This window comes from Xenopus tropicalis, chromosome 6 (genome assembly GCF_000004195.4).
Source record: "Xenopus tropicalis strain Nigerian chromosome 6, UCB_Xtro_10.0, whole genome shotgun sequence".
Lineage (NCBI taxonomy): Eukaryota > Metazoa > Chordata > Amphibia > Anura > Pipidae > Xenopus > Xenopus tropicalis.
The window spans coordinates 153,229,174-153,246,384 of record NC_030682.2 but is presented as its reverse complement, the minus strand read 5'-3'; the positions used below and the strand labels follow the sequence as shown (position 1 = coordinate 153,246,384).

Genomic DNA, 17,211 nt, shown 5'->3' with positions numbered 1-17,211 from the left:
CCTGCTGAACTGAACATATCCTAAACTGTACAGATTAGTGCGACTATGGGGGGGGGGGTCAGGGTGCCATCATGTCAAGGGGGGGGACAGGGCGCCATCATATAGAGGGGGACGGGGTGCCATTATATAGATGGGGGGGGGACACGGCACCATTATATAGCAGGTACCATGAGAGAGAGGGCAGCGGGTGTTTCTTTGCGCAGTGCCAAGCTTGGTGCCCTCTCCCTGCAGGTGAATGGGGTAGATCTGCACAATGCGGAACACCACACAGCAGTGGAGGCACTGAGGAATTCTGGGAGCTCCGTCTCTATGACTGTGCTGCGAGAGCGCATGGTGGAGCCGGAAAATCCTATCACGGTGACCCCCCTGCGCCCAGAGGATGATTACAACCCACGGGAACGGCGCAGTGTTGTCCGCTATCCAGAGGAAAAGGAGGAGGATCTGCAGAGCCCGTGCCAACGTATCACCACCTGCCTGGCACGCAATGACAAAGGCTTGGGGTTCAGCATTGCTGGGGGAGTAGGCAGCACCCCCTATCGGGCAGGGGAAACTGTGAGTATCTCCTGTAAGGCATGGGCAGTGCTTTGGCACAGGTAATACTGGCAGTGCCTTCTGTGGGGCACAGGTAATACTGGCAGTGCCTTCTGTGGGGCACAGGTAATACTGGCAGTGCCTTCTGTGGGGCACAGGTAATACTGGCAGTGCCTTCTGTGGGGCACAGGTAATACTGGCAGTGCCTTCTGTGGGGCACAGGTAATACTGGCAGTGCCTTCTGTGGGGCACAGGTAATACTGGCAGTGCCTTCTGTGGGGCACAGGTAATACTGGCAGTGCCTTCTGTGGGGCACAGGTAATACTGGCAGTGCCTTCTGTGGGGCACAGGTAATACTGGCAGTGCCTTCTGTGGGGCACAGGTAATACTGGCAGTGCCTTCTGTGGGCCACAGTTACTACCAGGGCCTTCTGTGGGGCACAGCTAATACTACCAGGGCCTTCTGTGGGGCACAGCTAATACTACCAGGGCCTTCTGTGGGGCACAGCTAATACTACCAGGGCCTTCTGTGGGTCACAGCTAATACTACCAGGGCCTTCTGTGGGCCACAGCTAATACTACCAGGGCCTTCTGTGGGCCACAGCTAATACTACCAGGGCCTTCTGTGGGCCACAGCTAATACTACCAGGGCCTTCTGTGGGCCACAGCTAATACTACCAGGGCCTTCTGTGGGCCACAGCTAATACTACCAGGGCCTTCTGTGGGCCACAGCTAATACTACCAGGGCCTTCTGTGGGCCACAGCTAATACTACCAGGGCCTTCTGTGGGCCACAGCTAATACTGCCAGGGCCTTCTGTGGGCCACAGCTAATACTGCCAGGGCCTTCTGTGGGGCACAGCTAATACTGCCAGGGCCTTCTGTGGGGCACAGCTAATACTGCCAGGGCCTTCTGTGGGGCACAGCTAATACTGCCAGGGCCTTCTGTGGGGCACAGCTAATACTGCCAGGGCCTTCTGTGGGGCACAGCTAATACTGCCAGGGCCTTCTGTGGGGCACAGCTAATACTGCCAGGGCCTTCTGTGGGGCACAGCTAATACTGCCAGGGCCTTCTGTGGGGCACAGCTAATACTGCCAGGGCCTTCTGTGGGGCACAGTTTCTACCAGGGCCCAGGTAATACTTGGGCACAGGTAATACTTGGCAGTACCTTCTGGGGAGCACAGATAATACTGGCAGTACCTTCTGTGGGGCACAGGTAATACTGGCAGTACCTTCTGGGGGGCACAGGTAATACTGGCTGTGCCTTCTGGGGGCACAGGTAATACTGTGGCTGTACCTTCTGGGGGGCACAGTTAATACTGGCAGTACCTTGTGGGGGGCACAGGTAATACTGGCAGTACCTTGTGGGGGGCACAGGTAATACTGGCAGTACCTTCTGGGGGGCACAGGTAATACTGGCAGTACCTTCTGGGGGGCACAGGTAATACTGGCAGTACCTTCTGGGGGCACAGGTAATACTGGCAGTACCTTCTGGGGGCACAGGGAATACTGGCAGTACCTTCTGGGGGCACAGGGAATACTGGCAGTACCTTCTGGGGGCACAGGGAATACTGGCAGTACCTTCTGGGGGGCACAGGGAATACTGGCAGTACCTTCTGGGGGCACAGGGAATACTGGCAGTACCTTCTGGGGGCACAGGGAATACTGGCAGTACCTTCTGGGGGGCACAGGTAATACTTTGCTGTGTAATGCAAGTATGATTGGGGTTTAATGAAGGGATTCACCACTGCCAACATATAATTGGCAGCCCCATTGCCACCTGTACCACTAGCCCAGAAGTGCCAGGGCAGGTGAGGCAGCTCGAGAAGCCCCTGAGTAAGACAGGTGGGGACTTACAGAGGGGTCAGTTCCAGTTATGAGCCCCTTTACCCAGTATCCGGCACAGAGAGACAGCTCAGGCTGCCAGGCAGGGATTGGGCTCCTGAGGTTTCTTGCTGCTTAATTGCCCTCTTGTGATTGGTCAAATGATTCCTTTGGGGAAGCAAGTCTTCTAGAGGGGGCGCCAGTGCAGCTGTAGGGAGTGCAGCCCTGCGGTCAGGGTGGAACAGTGACTGATGGGTTTAACAGCAGAGAGAGGTGCCCAAAATAACCTACTGATACGTGACTCCTGGGAGCCCCTTGGACCTGGGAAGAGGTATTTTGGGCAAACAGCTGACTCGGGCTGTGACTCGGGCTCAGTGCAGTCACACAGTCAGGAGAGGACGGAGACACTCGCTCCATTGGATTCTCACACCGAGGTCTCTCAGCTGCTTTGTGTTGTCTAACTGCTACTTACCTGCGCTCTTGTACCCCTGGCCCTTACCTGCGCTCTTGTACCCCTGCGCTCTTGTACCCCTGCCCCTTACCTGCGCTCTTGTACCCCAGCCCCTTACCTGCGCTCTTGTGCCCCTGCCCCTTACCTGCGCTCTTGTACCCCTGCGCTCTTGTACCCCTGCCCCTTACCTGCGCTCTTGTACCCCAGCCCCTTACCTGCGCTCTTGTGCCCCTGCCCCTTACCTGCGCTCTTGTACCCCTGCCCCTTACCTGCGCTCTTGTGCCCCTGCCCCTTACCTGCGCTCTTGTACCCCTGCCACTTACCTGCGCTCTTGTGCCCCAGCCCCTTACCTGCGCTCTTGTGCCCCAGCCCCTTACCTGCGCTCTTGTGCCCCAGCCCCTTACCTGCGCTCTTGTGCCCCAGCCCCTTACCTGCGCTCTTGTGCCCCTGCCCCTTACCTGCGCTCTTGTGCCCCTGCCACTTACCTGCGCTCTTGTACCCCTGCCCCTTACCTGCGCTCTTGTGCCCCAGCCCCTTACCTGCGCTCTTGTGCCCCTGCCCCTTACCTGCGCTCTTGTGCCCCAGCCCCTTACCTGCGCTCTTGTGCCCCAGCCCCTTACCTGCGCTCTTGTGCCCCAGCCCCTTACCTGCGCTCTTGTGCCCCTGCCACTTACCTGCGCTCTTGTACCCCTGCCACTTACCCGCGCTCTTGTACCCCTGCCCCTTACCTGCGCTCTTGTACCCCTGCCTCTTACCTGCGCTCTTGTACCCATGGAGCAGGGGAAGCGGCACCACAGTGGTGCTACTGATAGTGACTGGTTGTGTCTGTACCCAAGAGCAGGTACCCCGCCTTACTGTCATTTGTATTTCTGCCCCTGCCCAGGGTATCTTCATCTCCAGAATTGCAGAAGGCGGAGCTGCTCACCGGGACGGGACTCTGCGAGTAGGAGACAGGGTGATCTCTGTAAGTACCCGTGGGTCCCACACAAACCTATTATTCCCTCTTAGCAGAACCACCACCTCTGAGTCGGGCATTGTCCATGGCACCTTGGCATTTACTCACCCACACTGGCCGGCTTTACCAATGGCATCTCTGGGGCATCGCTCTGCTCATCCTGCTGCTTGGGGAGGCAGCTCTCTCATTTGGGCTCTTATTGTCTTTGTGTCAACTAAACCCGGCCACTGCCTGCTCGCTTGGTTTGGCTTATAGGGAGAGCGCTCTGTCCCCCCCACCTTAGCCTTCCCTAGGGCAAACAGAATAGGGAGAGCGCCCTGTCCCCCCCCCCTCCACCTTAGCTTTCCCTAGAGCAAACAGAATAGGGAGAGCGCCCTGTCCCCCCACCTTAGCCTTCCCTATGGCAAACAGAATAGGGAGAGCCCTGTCCCCCCCACCTTAGCTTTCCCTAGGGCAAACAGAATAGGGAGAGCGCCCTGTCCCCCCCACCTTAGCCTTCCCTAGGGCAAACAGAATAGGGAGAGCCCTGTCCCCCCCACCTTAGCTTTCCCTAGGGCAAACAGAATAGGGAGAGCGCCCTGTCCCCCCCACCTTAGCTTTCCCTAGGGCAAACAGAATAGGGAGAGCGCTCTGTCCCCCCCACCTTAGCTTTCCCTAGGGCAAACAGAATAGGGAGAGCGCTCTGTCCCCCCCACCTTAGCCTTCCCTAGGGCAAACAGAATAGGGAGAGCGCCCTGTCCCCCCCACCTTAGCTTTCCCTAGGGCAAACAGAATAGGGAGAGCGCCCTGTCCCCCCCACCTTAGCTTTCCCTAGGGCAAACAGAATAGGGAGAGCGCTCTGTCCCCCCCACCTTAGCCTTCCCTAGGGCAAACAGAATAGGGAGAGCGCTCTGTCCCCCCCACCTTAGCCTTCCCTAGGGCAAACAGAATAGGGAGAGCGCCCTGTCCCCCCCCCTCCACCTTAGCTTTCCCTAGGGCAAACAGAATAGGGAGATCGCCCTGTCCCCCCCACCTTAGCCTTCCCTATGGCAAACAGAATAGGGAGAGCCCTGTCCCCCCACCTTAGCTTTCCCTAGGGCAAACAGAATAGGGAGAGCCCTGTCCCCCCACCTTAGCTTTCCCTAGGGCAAACAGAATAGGGAGAGCCCTGTCCCCCCACCTTAGCTTTCCCTAGGGCAAACAGAATAGGGAGAGCCCTGTCCCCCCACCTTAGCTTTCCCTAGGGCAAACAGAATAGGGAGAGCGCCCTGTCCCCCCCCCCTCCACTTTAGCTTTCCCTAGGGCAAACAGAATAGGGAGAGCCCTGTCCCCCCCACCTTAGCTTTCCCTAGGGCAAACAGAATAGGGAGAGCGCCCTGTCCCCCCCACCTTAGCTTTCCCTAGGGCAAACAGAATAGGGAGAGCGCCCTGTCCCCCCCCCCCCCCACCTTAGCTTTCCCTAGGGCAAACAGAATAGGGAGAGCGCCCTGTCCCCCCACCTTAGCCTTCCCTATGGCAAACAGAATAGGGAGAGCCCTGTCCCCCCCACCTTAGCTTTCCCTAGGGCAAACAGAATAGGGAGAGCGCCCTGTCCCCCCCACCTTAGCCTTCCCTAGGGCAAACAGAATAGGGAGAGCGCCCTGTCCCCCCACCTTAGCTTTCCCTAGGGCAAACAGAATAGGGAGAGCCCTGTCCCCCCACCTTAGCCTTCCCTAGGGCAAACAGAATAGGGAGAGCGCCCTGTCCCCCACCTTAGCTTTCCCTAGGGCAAACAGAATAGGGTGAGCCCTGTCCCCCCCACCTTAGCCTTCCCTAGGGCAAACAGAATAGGGAGAGCGTCCTGTCCCCCCCACCTTAGCTTTCCCTAGGGCAAACAGAATAGGGAGAGCCCTGTTACCCCCACCCTAGCTTTCCCTAGGGCAAACAGAATAGGGAGCGCCCTGTCCCCCCCCTTAGTTTTCCCTAGGGCAAACAGAATAGGGAGAGCCCTGTTCCCCCCACCTTAGCTTTCCCTAGGGCAAACAGAATAGGGAGAGCCCTGTCCCCCCCACCTTAGCTTTCCCTAGGGCAAACAGAATAGGGAGAGCGCCCTGTCCCCCCCACCTTAGCTTTCCCTAGGGCAAACAGAATAGGGAGAGCCCTGTCCCCCCCACCTTAGCCTTCCCTAGGGCAAACAGAATAGGGAGAGCCCTGTCCCCCCCACCTTAGCTTTCCCTAGGGCAAACAGAATAGGGAGAGCCCTGTCCCCCCCACCTTAGCTTTCCCTAGGGCAAACAGAATAGGGAGAGCCCTGTCCCCCCCACCTTAGCCTTCCCTAGGGCAAACAGAATAGGGAGAGCGCCCTGTCCCCCCCACCTTAGCTTTCCCTAGGGCAAACAGAATAGGGAGAGCGCCCTGTCCCCCCACCTTAGCCTTCCCTAGGGCAAACAGAATAGGGAGAGCCCTGTCCCCCCCACCTTAGCTTTCCCTAGGGCAAACAGAATAGGGAGAGCCCTGTCCCCCCCACCTTAGCTTTCCCTAGGGCAAACAGAATAGGGAGAGCCCTGTCCCCCCCACCTTAGCTTTCCCTAGGGCAAACAGAATAGGGAGAGCCCTGTCCCCCCCACCTTAGCTTTTCCTAGGGCAAACAGAATAGGGAGAGCCCTGTTCCCCCCCCACCTTAGCTTTCCCTAGGGCAAACAGAATAGGGAGAGCCCTGTTCCCCCCACCTTAGCTTTCCCTAGGGCAAACAGAATAGGGAGAGCCCTGTCCCCCCCCCACCTTAGCCTTCCCTAGGGCAAACAGAATAGGGAGAGCCCTGTCCCCCCCACCTTAGCCTTCCCTAGGGAAAACAGAATAGGGAGAGCCCTGTCCCCCCCCCACCTTAGCTTTCCCTAGGGCAAACAGAATAGGGAGAGCGCCCTGTCCCCCCCCCCCCACCTTAGCTTTCCCTAGGGCAAACAGAATAGGGAGAGCGCCCTGTCCCCCCACCTTAGCCTTCCCTATGGCAAACAGAATAGGGAGAGCCCTGTCCCCCCCACCTTAGCTTTCCCTAGGGCAAACAGAATAGGGAGAGCGCCCGGTCCCCCCCACCTTAGCCTTCCCTAGGGCAAACAGAATAGGAAGAGCGCCCTGTCCCCCCACCTTAGCTTTCCTAGGGCAAACAGAATAGGGAGAGCCCTGTCCCCCCCACCTTAGCCTTCCCTAGGGCAAACAGAATAGGGAGAGCGCCCTGTCCCCCCACCTTAGCTTTCCCTAGGGCAAACAGAATAGGGAGAGCCCTGTCCCCCCCACCTTAGCCTTCCCTAGGGCAAACAGAATAGGGAGAGCGCCCTGTCCCCCCACCTTAGCTTTCCCTAGGGCAAACAGAATAGGGAGAGCGCCCTGTCCCCCCCACCTTAGCTTTCCCTAGGGCAAACAGAATAGGGAGAGCCCTGTCCCCCCACCTTAGCCTTCCCTAGAGCAAACAGAATAGGGAGAGCGTCCTGTCCCCCCCCACCTTAGCTTTCCCTAGGGCAAACAGAATATGGAGAGCCCTGTTACCCCCACCCTAGCTTTCCTTAGGGCAAACAGAATAGGGAGCGCCCTGTCCCCCCCCCCTTAGTTTTCCCTAGGGCAAACAGAATAGGGAGAGCCCTGTTCCCCCCACCTTAGCTTTCCCTAGGGCAAACAGAATAGGGAGAGCCCTGTCCCCCCCACCTTAGCTTTCCCTAGGGCAAACAGAATAGGGAGAGCGCCCTGTCCCCCCCACCTTAGCTTTCCCTAGGGCAAACAGAATAGGGAGAGCCCTGTCCCCCCACCTTAGCCTTCCCTAGGGCAAACAGAATAGGGAGAGCCCTGTCCCCCCCACCTTAGCTTTCCCTAGGGCAAACAGAATAGGGAGAGCCCTGTCCCCCCCACCTTAGCTTTCCCTAGGGCAAACAGAATAGGGAGAGCCCTGTCCCCCCCACCTTAGCCTTCCCTAGGGCAAACAGAATAGGGAGAGCGCCCTGTCCCCCCCACCTTAGCTTTCCCTAGGGCAAACAGAATAGGGAGAGCGCCCTGTCCCCCCCACCTTAGCCTTCCCTAGGGCAAACAGAATAGGGAGAGCCCTGTCCCCCCCACCTTAGCTTTCCCTAGGGCAAACAGAATAGGGAGAGCCCTGTCCCCCCCACCTTAGCTTTCCCTAGGGCAAACAGAATAGGGAGAGCGCCCTGTCCCCCCCACCTTAGCTTTCCCTAGGGCAAACAGAATAGGGAGAGCCCTGTCCCCCCACCTTAGCCTTCCCTAGGGCAAACAGAATAGGGAGAGCCCTGTCCCCCCACCTTAGCTTTCCCTAGGGCAAACAGAATAGGGAGAGCCCTGTCCCCCCCACCTTAGCTTTCCCTAGGGCAAACAGAATAGGGAGCGCCCTGTCCCCCCACCTTAGCTTTCCCTAGGGCAAACAGAATAGGGAGAGCCCTGTCCCCCCCACCTTAGCTTTCCCTAGGGCAAACAGAATAGGGAGAGCCCTGTCCCCCCCACCTTAGCTTTCCCTAGGGCAAACAGAATAGGGAGAGCCCTGTTCCCCCCCACCTTAGCTTTCCCTAGGGCAAACAGAATAGGGAGAGCCCTGTTCCCCCCACCTTAGCTTTCCCTAGGGCAAACAGAATAGGGAGAGCCCTGTCCCCCCCACCTTAGCTTTCCCTAGGGCAAACAGAATAGGGAGAGCGCCCTGTCCCCCCCACCTTAGCTTTCCCTAGGGCAAACAGAATAGGGAGAGTGCTCTGTCCCCCCACCTTAGCTTTCCCTAGGGCAAACAGAATAGGGAGAGCCCTGTCCCCCCCACCTTAGCTTTCCCTAGGGCAAACAGAATAGGGAGAGCCCTGTCCCCCCCCCACCTTAGCCTTCCCTAGGGCAAACAGAATAGGGAGAGCCCTGTCCCCCCCCACCTTAGCCTTCCCTAGGGAAAACAGAATAGGGAGAGCCCTGTCCCCCCCCCCACCTTAGCTTTCCCTAGGGCAAACAGAATAGGGAGAGCCCTGTCCCCCCCACCTTAGCTTTCCCTAGGGCAAACAGAATAGGGAGAGCACTGTCCCCCCCACCTTAGCTTTCCCTAGGGCAAACAGAATAGGGAGAGCCCTGTCCCCCCCCCACCTTAGCTTTCCCTAGGGCAAACAGAATAGGGAGAGCCCTGTCCCCCCCACCTTAGCTTTCCCTAGGGCAAACAGAATAGGGAGAGCACTGTCCCCCCCACCTTAGCTTTCCCTAGGGCAAACAGAATAGGGAGAGCCCTGTCCCCCCCACCTTAGCTTTCCCTAGGGCAAACAGAATAGGGAGAGCCCTGTCCCCCCACCTTAGCTTTCCCTAGGGCAAACAGAATAGGGAGAGCACTGTCCCCCCACCTTAGCTTTCCCTAGGGCAAACAGAATAGGGAGAGCCCTGTCCCCCCCACCTTAGCTTTCCCTAGGGCAAACAGAATAGGGAGAGCGCCCTGTCCCCCCACCTTAGCTTTCCCTAGGGCAAACAGAATAGGGAGAGCCCTGTCCCCCCCACCTTAGCTTTCCCTAGGGCAAACAGAATAGGGAGAGCCCTGTTCCCACCACCTTAGCTTTCCCTAGGGCAAACAGAATAGGGAGAGCCCTGTCCCCCCCACCTTAGCTTTCCCTAGGGCAAACAGAATAGGGAGAGCCCTGTCCCCCCCCCACCTTAGCCTTCCCTAGGGCAAACAGAATAGGGAGAGCCCTGTCCCCCCCACCTTAGCCTTCCCTAGGGCAAACAGAATAGGGAGAGCCCTGTCCCCCCCCCCCCACCTTAGCTTTCCCTAGGGCAAACAGAATAGGGAGAGCCCTGTCCCCCCCCCCCACCTTAGCTTTCCCTAGGGCAAACAGAATAGGGAGAGCCCTGTCCCCCCCCCCACCTTAGCCTTCCCTAGGGCAAACAGAATAGGGAGAGCCCTGTTCCCCCCACCTTAGCTTTCCCTAGGGCAAACAGAATAGGGAGAGCCCTGTTCCCCCCACCTTAGCTTTCCCTAGGGCAAACAGAATAGGGAGAGCCCTGTCCCCCCCCCCCCACCTTAGCTTTCCCTAGGGCAAACAGATTAGGGAGAGCGCTCTGTCCCCCCCACCTTAGCTTTCCCTAGCACAAACAGAATAGGGAGAGCCCTGTCCCCCCCCACCTTAGCTTTCCCTAGGGCAAACAGAATAGGGAGAGCGCCCTGTCCCCCCACCTTAGCTTTCCCTAGGGCAAACAGAATTGGGAGAGCGCTCTGTCCCCCCCACCTTAGCTTTCCCTAGGGCAAACAGATTAGGGAGAGCGCTCTGTCCCCCCCACCTTAGCTTTCCCTAGGGCAAACAGAATAGGGAGAGCGCTCTGTCCCCCCCACCTTAGCTTTCCCTAGGGCAAACAGAATAGGGAGAGCGCCCTGTCCCCCCCACCTTAGCTTTCCCTAGGGCAAACAGAATAGGGAGAGCGCCCTGTCCCCCCCACCTTAGCTTTCCCTAGGGGCAAACAGAATAGGGAGAGCCCTGTCCCCCCCACCTTAGCTTTCCCTAGGGCAAACAGAATAGGGAGAGCCCTGTCCCCCCCCCCACCTTAGCTTTCCCTAGGACAAACAGAATAGGGAGAGCGCCCTGTCCCCCCACCTTAGCTTTCCCTAGGGCAAACAGAATAGGGAGAGCGCCCTGTCCCCCCCACCTTAGCTTTCCCTAGGACAAACAGAATAGGGAGAGCGCCCTGTCCCCCCACCTTAGCTTTCCCTAGGGCAAACAGAATAGGGAGAGCCCTGTCCCCCTCCCACCTTAGCTTTCCCTAGAGCAAACAGAATAGGGAGAGCGTCCTGTCCCCCCCCACCTTAGCTTTCCCTAGGGCAAACAGAATAGGGAGAGCGCCCTGTCCCCCCCACCTTAGCTTTTCCTAGGGCAAACAGAATAGGGAGAGCCCACCTTAGCTTTCCCTAGGGCAAACAGAATAGGGAGAGCCCACCTTAGCTTTCCCTAGGGCAAACAGAATAGGGAGAGCGCCCTGTCCCCCCCCACCTTAGCTTTCCCTAGGGCAAACAGAATAGGGAGAGCGCCCTGTCCCCCCCACCTTAGCTTTTCCTAGGGCAAACAGAATAGGGAGAGCCCACCTTAGCTTTCCCTAGGGCAAACAGAATAGGGAGAGCCCTGTCCCCCCCACCTTAGCTTTCCCTAGGGCAAACAGAATAGGGAGAGCCCTGTCCCCCCCACCTTAGCTTTCCCTAGGGCAAACAGAATAGGGAGAGCGCCCTGTCCCCCCCACCTTAGCTTTCCCTAGGGCAAACAGAATAGGGAGAGCGCCCTGTCCCCCCCCACCTTAGCTTTTCCTAGGGCAAACAGAATAGGGAGAGCCCACCTTAGCTTTCCCTAGGGCAAACAGAATAGGGAGAGCCCTGTCCCCCCCACCTTAGCTTTCCCTAGGGCAAACAGAATAGGGAGAGCCCTGTCCCCCCCACCTTAGCTTTCCCTAGGGCAAACAGAATAGGGAGAGCCCTGTCCCCCCCACCTTAGCTTTCCCTAGGGCAAACAGAGGGGCTATCGCTCCAGATGGTGTTGCTCGTCCTCTCATATAACAGTCTGTCTCATTCTGAGTTCTGTATGGTGATGTCTCTCCCTGTTCGAGGTTGGGCAACTCTCTTTTTTTCTCTCACTCCTTACTAACCCCTGTCTCTTCCCTCGCCTGCTCCCCGCAGTGCTCTATACTCTGGCCTCTCTTGCTGCTGGAGGGCTCCTCTCTCCCTTTGGTGCCTCAGTCACAGCGGTAAGGGTGAATACTGCCTTGTCAGTGCTGGTTTCTGCCCCCATTCTGCGCACTCACCGCCTTCGCGGCGCCTCTGCCCCAAAATAAAACAAAGGTGAGCGCCTGTACTACCCCGTCTGCTACCCTGGGGATTCTTACAGGGGGCACAGGCCCCACGGACCCCAGCGGGTTCCCCCTGTAAGTGCCACCTGTGTGCTGCTGGCTGATGTTTGCAGGAACTTTTTGCCCAACTGTTGCTGAACCACAACCCCCTCAGCTCTTAAAGGATTATGGGAGTTGTAGTTTAGCAACAGTTTGTGAATGGATAAAACAGACCTTGGCTGTCCGTATTCTACCCAGTGCCTGGGTCAGAAGGCCAGTGTGCGCTGTGGCACAGGGGCGGGGCCTAACTGCAGCATATGGCGCATGTGGCCACACCCCTCTCTCCACTGCGTCAGATACGGCCTGTGTGTGCGGTGCAGGAGGCATGGGGGGTTATTCTCATGCTCATTGTGCTGACCCTCTGGCTCTGCGCGTTGTTCTAGATCAACGGGGTAGATATGACAGAAGCCAGACATGATCAGGCAGTAGCGCTGCTTACCAGCACCTGCCCCACCATCACCCTGCTACTGGAGAGAGAGCCCCCCCAGCCAGGAGGCAGCACAGACCCAGGGGCGTCGCCTTCTCTGCACAGGGCCCGCCCACGCTCACCTCCACCCCCCACCGACAGCGAGAATGGTGAAGGCGAGGAAGGGGGTGCTCCTCTGAGTAATCACTCCAGCCAGAAGATGGAGGATGAGTTCCCCATAGAGGTGAGAGCGCTTGGTGTACCGGTCCATTCCCGTATGTCCCACCGAGGGCCGGTCCATTCCCGTATGTCCCACCGAGGGCCGGTCCATTCCCGTATGCCTGTCCCACCGAGGGCCGGTCCATTCCCGTATGTCCCACCGAGGGCCGGTCCATTCCCGTGTGTCCCACCGAGGGCCGGTCCATTCCCGTATGCCTGTCCCACCGAGGGCCGGTCCATTCCCGTATGCCTGTCCCACCGAGGGCCGGTCCATTCCCGTATGCCTGTCCCACCGAGGGCCGGTCCATTCCCGTATGCCTGTCCCACCGAGGGCCGGTCCATTCCCGTATGCCTGTCCCACCGAGGGCCGGTCCATTCCCGTATGCCTGTCCCACCGAGGGCCGGTCCATTCCCGTATGTCCCACCGAGGGCCGGTCCATTCCCGTGTGTCCCACCGAGGGTCGGTCCATTCCCGTATGCCTGTCCCACCGAGGGCCGGTCCATTCCCGTATGCCTGTCCCACCGAGGGCCGGTCCATTCCCGTATGCCTGTCCCACCGAGGGCCGGTCCATTCCCGTATGCCTGTCCCACTGAGGGCCGGTCCATTCCCGTATGCCTGTCCCACCGAGGGCCGGTCCATTCCCGTGTGTCCCACCGAGGGCCGGTCAATTCCCGTATGCCTGTCCCACCGAGGGCCGGTCCATTCCTGTGTGTCCCACCGAGGGCCGGTCCATTCCCGTATGCCTGTCCCACCGAGGGCCGGTCCATTCCTGTGTGTCCCACCGAGGGCCGGTCCATTCCCGTATGCCTGTCCCACCGAGGGCCGGTCCATTCCTGTGTGTCCCACCGAGGGCCGGTCCCTTCCCGTATGTCCCACCGAGGGCCGGTCCATTCCCGTGTGTCCCACCGAGGGCCGGTCCATTCCCGTGTGACCCACTGAGGGCCGGTCCATTCCCGTGTGTCCCACTGAGGGCCGGTCCATTCCCGTGTGTCCCACCGAGGGCCGGTCCATTCCCGTGTGTCCCACCGAGGGCCGGTCCATTCCCGTGTGTCCCACCGAGGGCCGGTCCATTCCCGTGTGTCCCACCGAGGGCCGGTCCATTCCCGTGTGTCCCACCGAGGGCCGGTCCATTCCCGTGTGTCCCACCGAGGGCCGGTCCATTCCCGTATGCCTGTCCCACCGAGGGCCGGTCCATTCCCGTATGCCTGTCCCACCGAGGGCCGGTCCATTCCCGTATGCCTGTCCCACTGAGGGCCGGTCCCTTCCAAAGAGTTTGACTGGGATGTTTTTGGGGCCCCAGCTATACAGTAATTACATAGCTGATCCAATTGCTGAGAAATTCTAATCACATTTGCTTTTTCCTCTAGGAAATTGTGTTGGTGAAATCTGGGGGGCCTTTGGGGCTCAGTATTGTGGGGGGCAGTGACCACTCCAGCCATCCGTTCGGGATCCGTGAGCCCGGAGTTTTCATATCCAAGGTTATTCCCTTGCATTTGTCTCATACTCTGTCAGCTCCTTAAAGATTAGGGGTCTGTACTGTGGGTGGGTCAGGGAGAGAACCCCCCAAGTCTGTGGTTGCTTCCTTGCAGAAATTCATTTATAGCCTGTGTGTGTAGGTACATTAGTTGGGGGTTAGTGGGGGGGGAGGTACATTAGGTGGGGGTTAGTGGGGGGGAGGTACATTAGTTGGGGGTTAGTGGGGGTGGAGGTACATTAGGTGGGGGTTAGTGGGGGTGCGGGTACATTAGTTGGGGGTTAGTGGGGGGGGAGGTACATTAGTTGGGGGTTAGTGGGGGTGCGGGTACATTAGTTGGGGGTTAGTGGGGGGGGAGGTACATTAGTTGGGGGTTAGTGGGGGTGGAGGTACATTAGGTGGGGGTGCGGGTACATTAGTTGGGGGTTAGTGGGGGGGGGGTACATTAGTTGGGGGTTAGTGGGGGTGCGGGTACATTAGTTGGGGGTTAGTGCGGGTGTGGGTACATTAGTTGGGGGTTAGTGGGTGTGCGGGTACATTAGTTGGGGGTTAGTGGGGATGTAGGTACATTAGTTGGGGGTTAGTGGGGGCGGAGGTACATTAGTTGGGGGTTAGTGGGGGCGGAGGTACATTAGTTGGGGGTTAGTGGGGGTGTGGGTACATTAGTTGGGGGTTAGTGGGGGGGGAGGTACATTAGTTGGGGGTTAGTGGGGGTGGAGGTACATTAGGTGGGGGTGCGGGTACATTAGTTGGGGGTTAGTGGGGGGGGAGGTACATTAGTTGGGGGTTAGTGGGGGTGTGGGTACATTAGTTGGGGGTTAGTGGGGGCGGAGGTACATTAGTTGGGGGTTAGTGGGGGCGGAGGTACATTAGTTGGGGGTTAGTGGGGGTTGCGGGTACATTAGTTGGGGGTTAGTGGGGGTGGGTACATTAGTTGGGGGTTAGTGGGGGTTGCGGGTACATTAGTTGGGGGTTAGTGGGGATGTAGGTACATTAGTTGGGGGTTAGTGTGGGCGGAGGTACATTAGTTGGGGGTTAGTGGGGGCGGAGGTACATTAGTTGGGGGTTAGTGGGGGCGGAGGTACATTAGTTGGGGGTTAGTGGGGGCGGAGGTACATTAGTTGGGGGTTAGTGGGGGCGGAGGTACATTAGTTGGGGGTTAGTGGGGGCGGAGGTACATTCGTTGGGGGTTAGTGGGGTGGAGCTACATTAGGTGGGGGTTAGTGGGGGTGGAGGTACATTAGGTGGGGGTGGAGGTACATTAGGTGGGGGTTAGTGGGGGTGCTCCATTTATAGCCTGTGATTCCCATAAGACCCCCCCACCTGCTTCCTCCTCACCTGCCTCCACCTTACAGGTTATCCCCCGGGGATTGGCCGCCCGCAGTAGACTCAGGGTGGGGGATCGAATTCTGGAGGCATCTGGATTGGATCTAAGGCATGTCACTCACCAGGAAGCTGTGAATGCCCTTCTCTCTAGTGCTCAGGAGCTCCACCTCCTGGTGAGGAGGGACCCGCCCCCCCCAGGCATGCAGGTAACTCGGCCTTTATAGGAAGGGAAATAGTTCCAGGGCAACTTACCCCAAGGCTTGGTCATTCCCAGGAAAGTGCCCTGTGATTGGATGCGCGGTGTCTGTCAGTCTGTAATGTCTGTCTGTCCGTATGTACTCGCAGGAGATCTGCATTGTGAAGACCCCCGGGGAGAAGCTTGGCATCAGTATCCGGGGGGGAGCCCGGGGCCACCCAGGAAATCCCTTGGATCCCACCGACGAAGGCGTCTTTATCTCCAAGGTAAGAGAGGATCATGGGACAGTGAGAGATTATCCCCCGGAGTTTTGCCTCGTGCCCAACACAACAGCAAGTTCATTGTATGCCCCCCTGTACCCCAGGTCAGTTCCTCAGGGGCGGCGGCACGAGACGGCCGGCTGAAGGTTGGAATGCGCATTCTGGAGGTGAATCAGCAAAGCCTGCTGGGTATGAGCCACACGGAGGCAGTGCAGGCCCTGAGGGGCGTGGGAGATACCCTACTGGTACTCGTGTGCGATGGCTTCGACCCCCTGGCAGTAACCTCTGCTGAGGTAAATCTCTCTTACCCCTACGGCAGCTTATCGGCCCCTGTGTGGGCACTAACCACTGTAACACTCTCTCCTGAAGAGACCGATCCCGCCAAGAGACTGCATTGGGCTAAGTGTTGTTTTTGCCATTTTTTGTCAGGCATCACCGGGTATAATAGCCAATCCCTTCGCTGCTGGCATAGGGAGAAAGAACAGTATGGAGAGTATTTCCTCCATTGACAGAGACATGAGCCCAGAGGAGATAGACCGGTTACAGAAGGTGAGATGGGCTGGTTCTGTGTGTGTAGGTACATTAGTTGGGGGTTAGTGGGGGTGCAGTTCCTGCGTGTGTAGGTACATTAGTTGGGGGTTAGTGGGGGTGCAGTTCCTGCGTGTGTAGGTACATTAGTTGGGGGTTAGTGGGGGTGCAGTTCCTGCGTGTGTAGGTACATTAGTTGGGGGTTAGTGGGGGTGCAGTTCCTGCGTGTGTAGGTACATTAGTTGGGGGTTAGTGGGGGTGCAGTTCCTGTGTGTGTAGGTACATTAGTTGGGGGTTAGTGGGGGTGCAGTTCCTGTGTGTGTAGGTACATTAGTTGGGGGTTAGTGGGGGTGCAGTTCCTGTGTGTGTAGGTACATTAGTTGGGGGTTAGTGGGGGGCAAGTTCATGCGTGTGTAGGTACATTAGTTGGGGGTTAGTGGGGGTGCAGTTCCTGCATGTGTAGGTACATTAGTTGGGGGTTAGTGGGGGTGCAGTTCCTGTGTGTGTAGGTACATTAGTTGGGGGTTAGTGGGGGTGCAGTTCCTGTGTGTGTAGGTACATTAGTTGGGGGTTAGTGGGGGTGCAGTTCCTGTGTGTGTAGGTACATTAGTTGGGGGTTAGTGGGGGTGCAGTTCCTGTGTGTGTAGGTACATTAGTTGGGGGTTAGTGGGGGTGCAGTTCCTGTGTGTGTAGGTACATTAGTTGGGGGTTAGTGGGGGTGCAGTTCATGCGTGTGTAGGTACATTAGTTGGGGGTTAGTGGGGGTGCAGTTCCTGCGTGTGTAGGTACATTAGTTGGGGGTTAGTGGGGGTGCAGTTCCTGTGTGTGTAGGTACATTAGTTGGGGGTTAGTGGGGGTGGCAGTTCCTGTGTGTAGGTACATTAGTTGGGGGTTAGTGGGGGTGCAGTTCCTGTGTGTGTAGGTACATTAGTTGGGGGTTAGTGGGGGTGCAGTTCCTGCGTGTGTAGGTACATTAGTTGGGGGTTAGTGGGGGTGCAGTTCCTGCGTGTGTAGGTACATTAGTTGGGGGTTAGTGGGGGTGCAGTTCCTGTGTGTGTAGGTACATTAGTTGGGGGTTAGTGGGGGTGCAGTTCCTGTGTGTGTAGGTACATTAGTTGGGGGTTAGTGGGGGTGCAGTTCCTGTGTGTGTAGGTACATTAGTTGGGGGTTAGTGGGGGGTGCAGTTCCTGCGTGTGTAGGTACATT

The 17,211-nt window shown here is 58.0% G+C and overlaps 1 protein-coding gene across 19 annotated transcripts in view; it reads left to right on the top strand.

The window, feature by feature from the left end:
* The window catches only part of scrib (scribbled planar cell polarity protein), a 76,280-nt gene that overhangs the window by 37,011 nt on the left and 22,058 nt on the right, over positions 1–17,211 (top strand). For all 19 annotated transcript variants that reach the window (XM_031903593.1, XM_031903603.1, XM_031903597.1 and 16 more), the window contains 8 exons: positions 232–552; positions 3,688–3,768; positions 11,979–12,245; positions 13,589–13,699; positions 15,051–15,227; positions 15,367–15,483; positions 15,582–15,770; positions 15,907–16,026. In XM_031903593.1, coding sequence (XP_031759453.1) covers positions 232–552; positions 3,688–3,768; positions 11,979–12,245; positions 13,589–13,699; positions 15,051–15,227; positions 15,367–15,483; positions 15,582–15,770; positions 15,907–16,026 — 1,383 coding nt within the window. The remainder of the gene's footprint in view (positions 1–231; positions 553–3,687; positions 3,769–11,978; positions 12,246–13,588; positions 13,700–15,050; positions 15,228–15,366; positions 15,484–15,581; positions 15,771–15,906; positions 16,027–17,211) is intronic.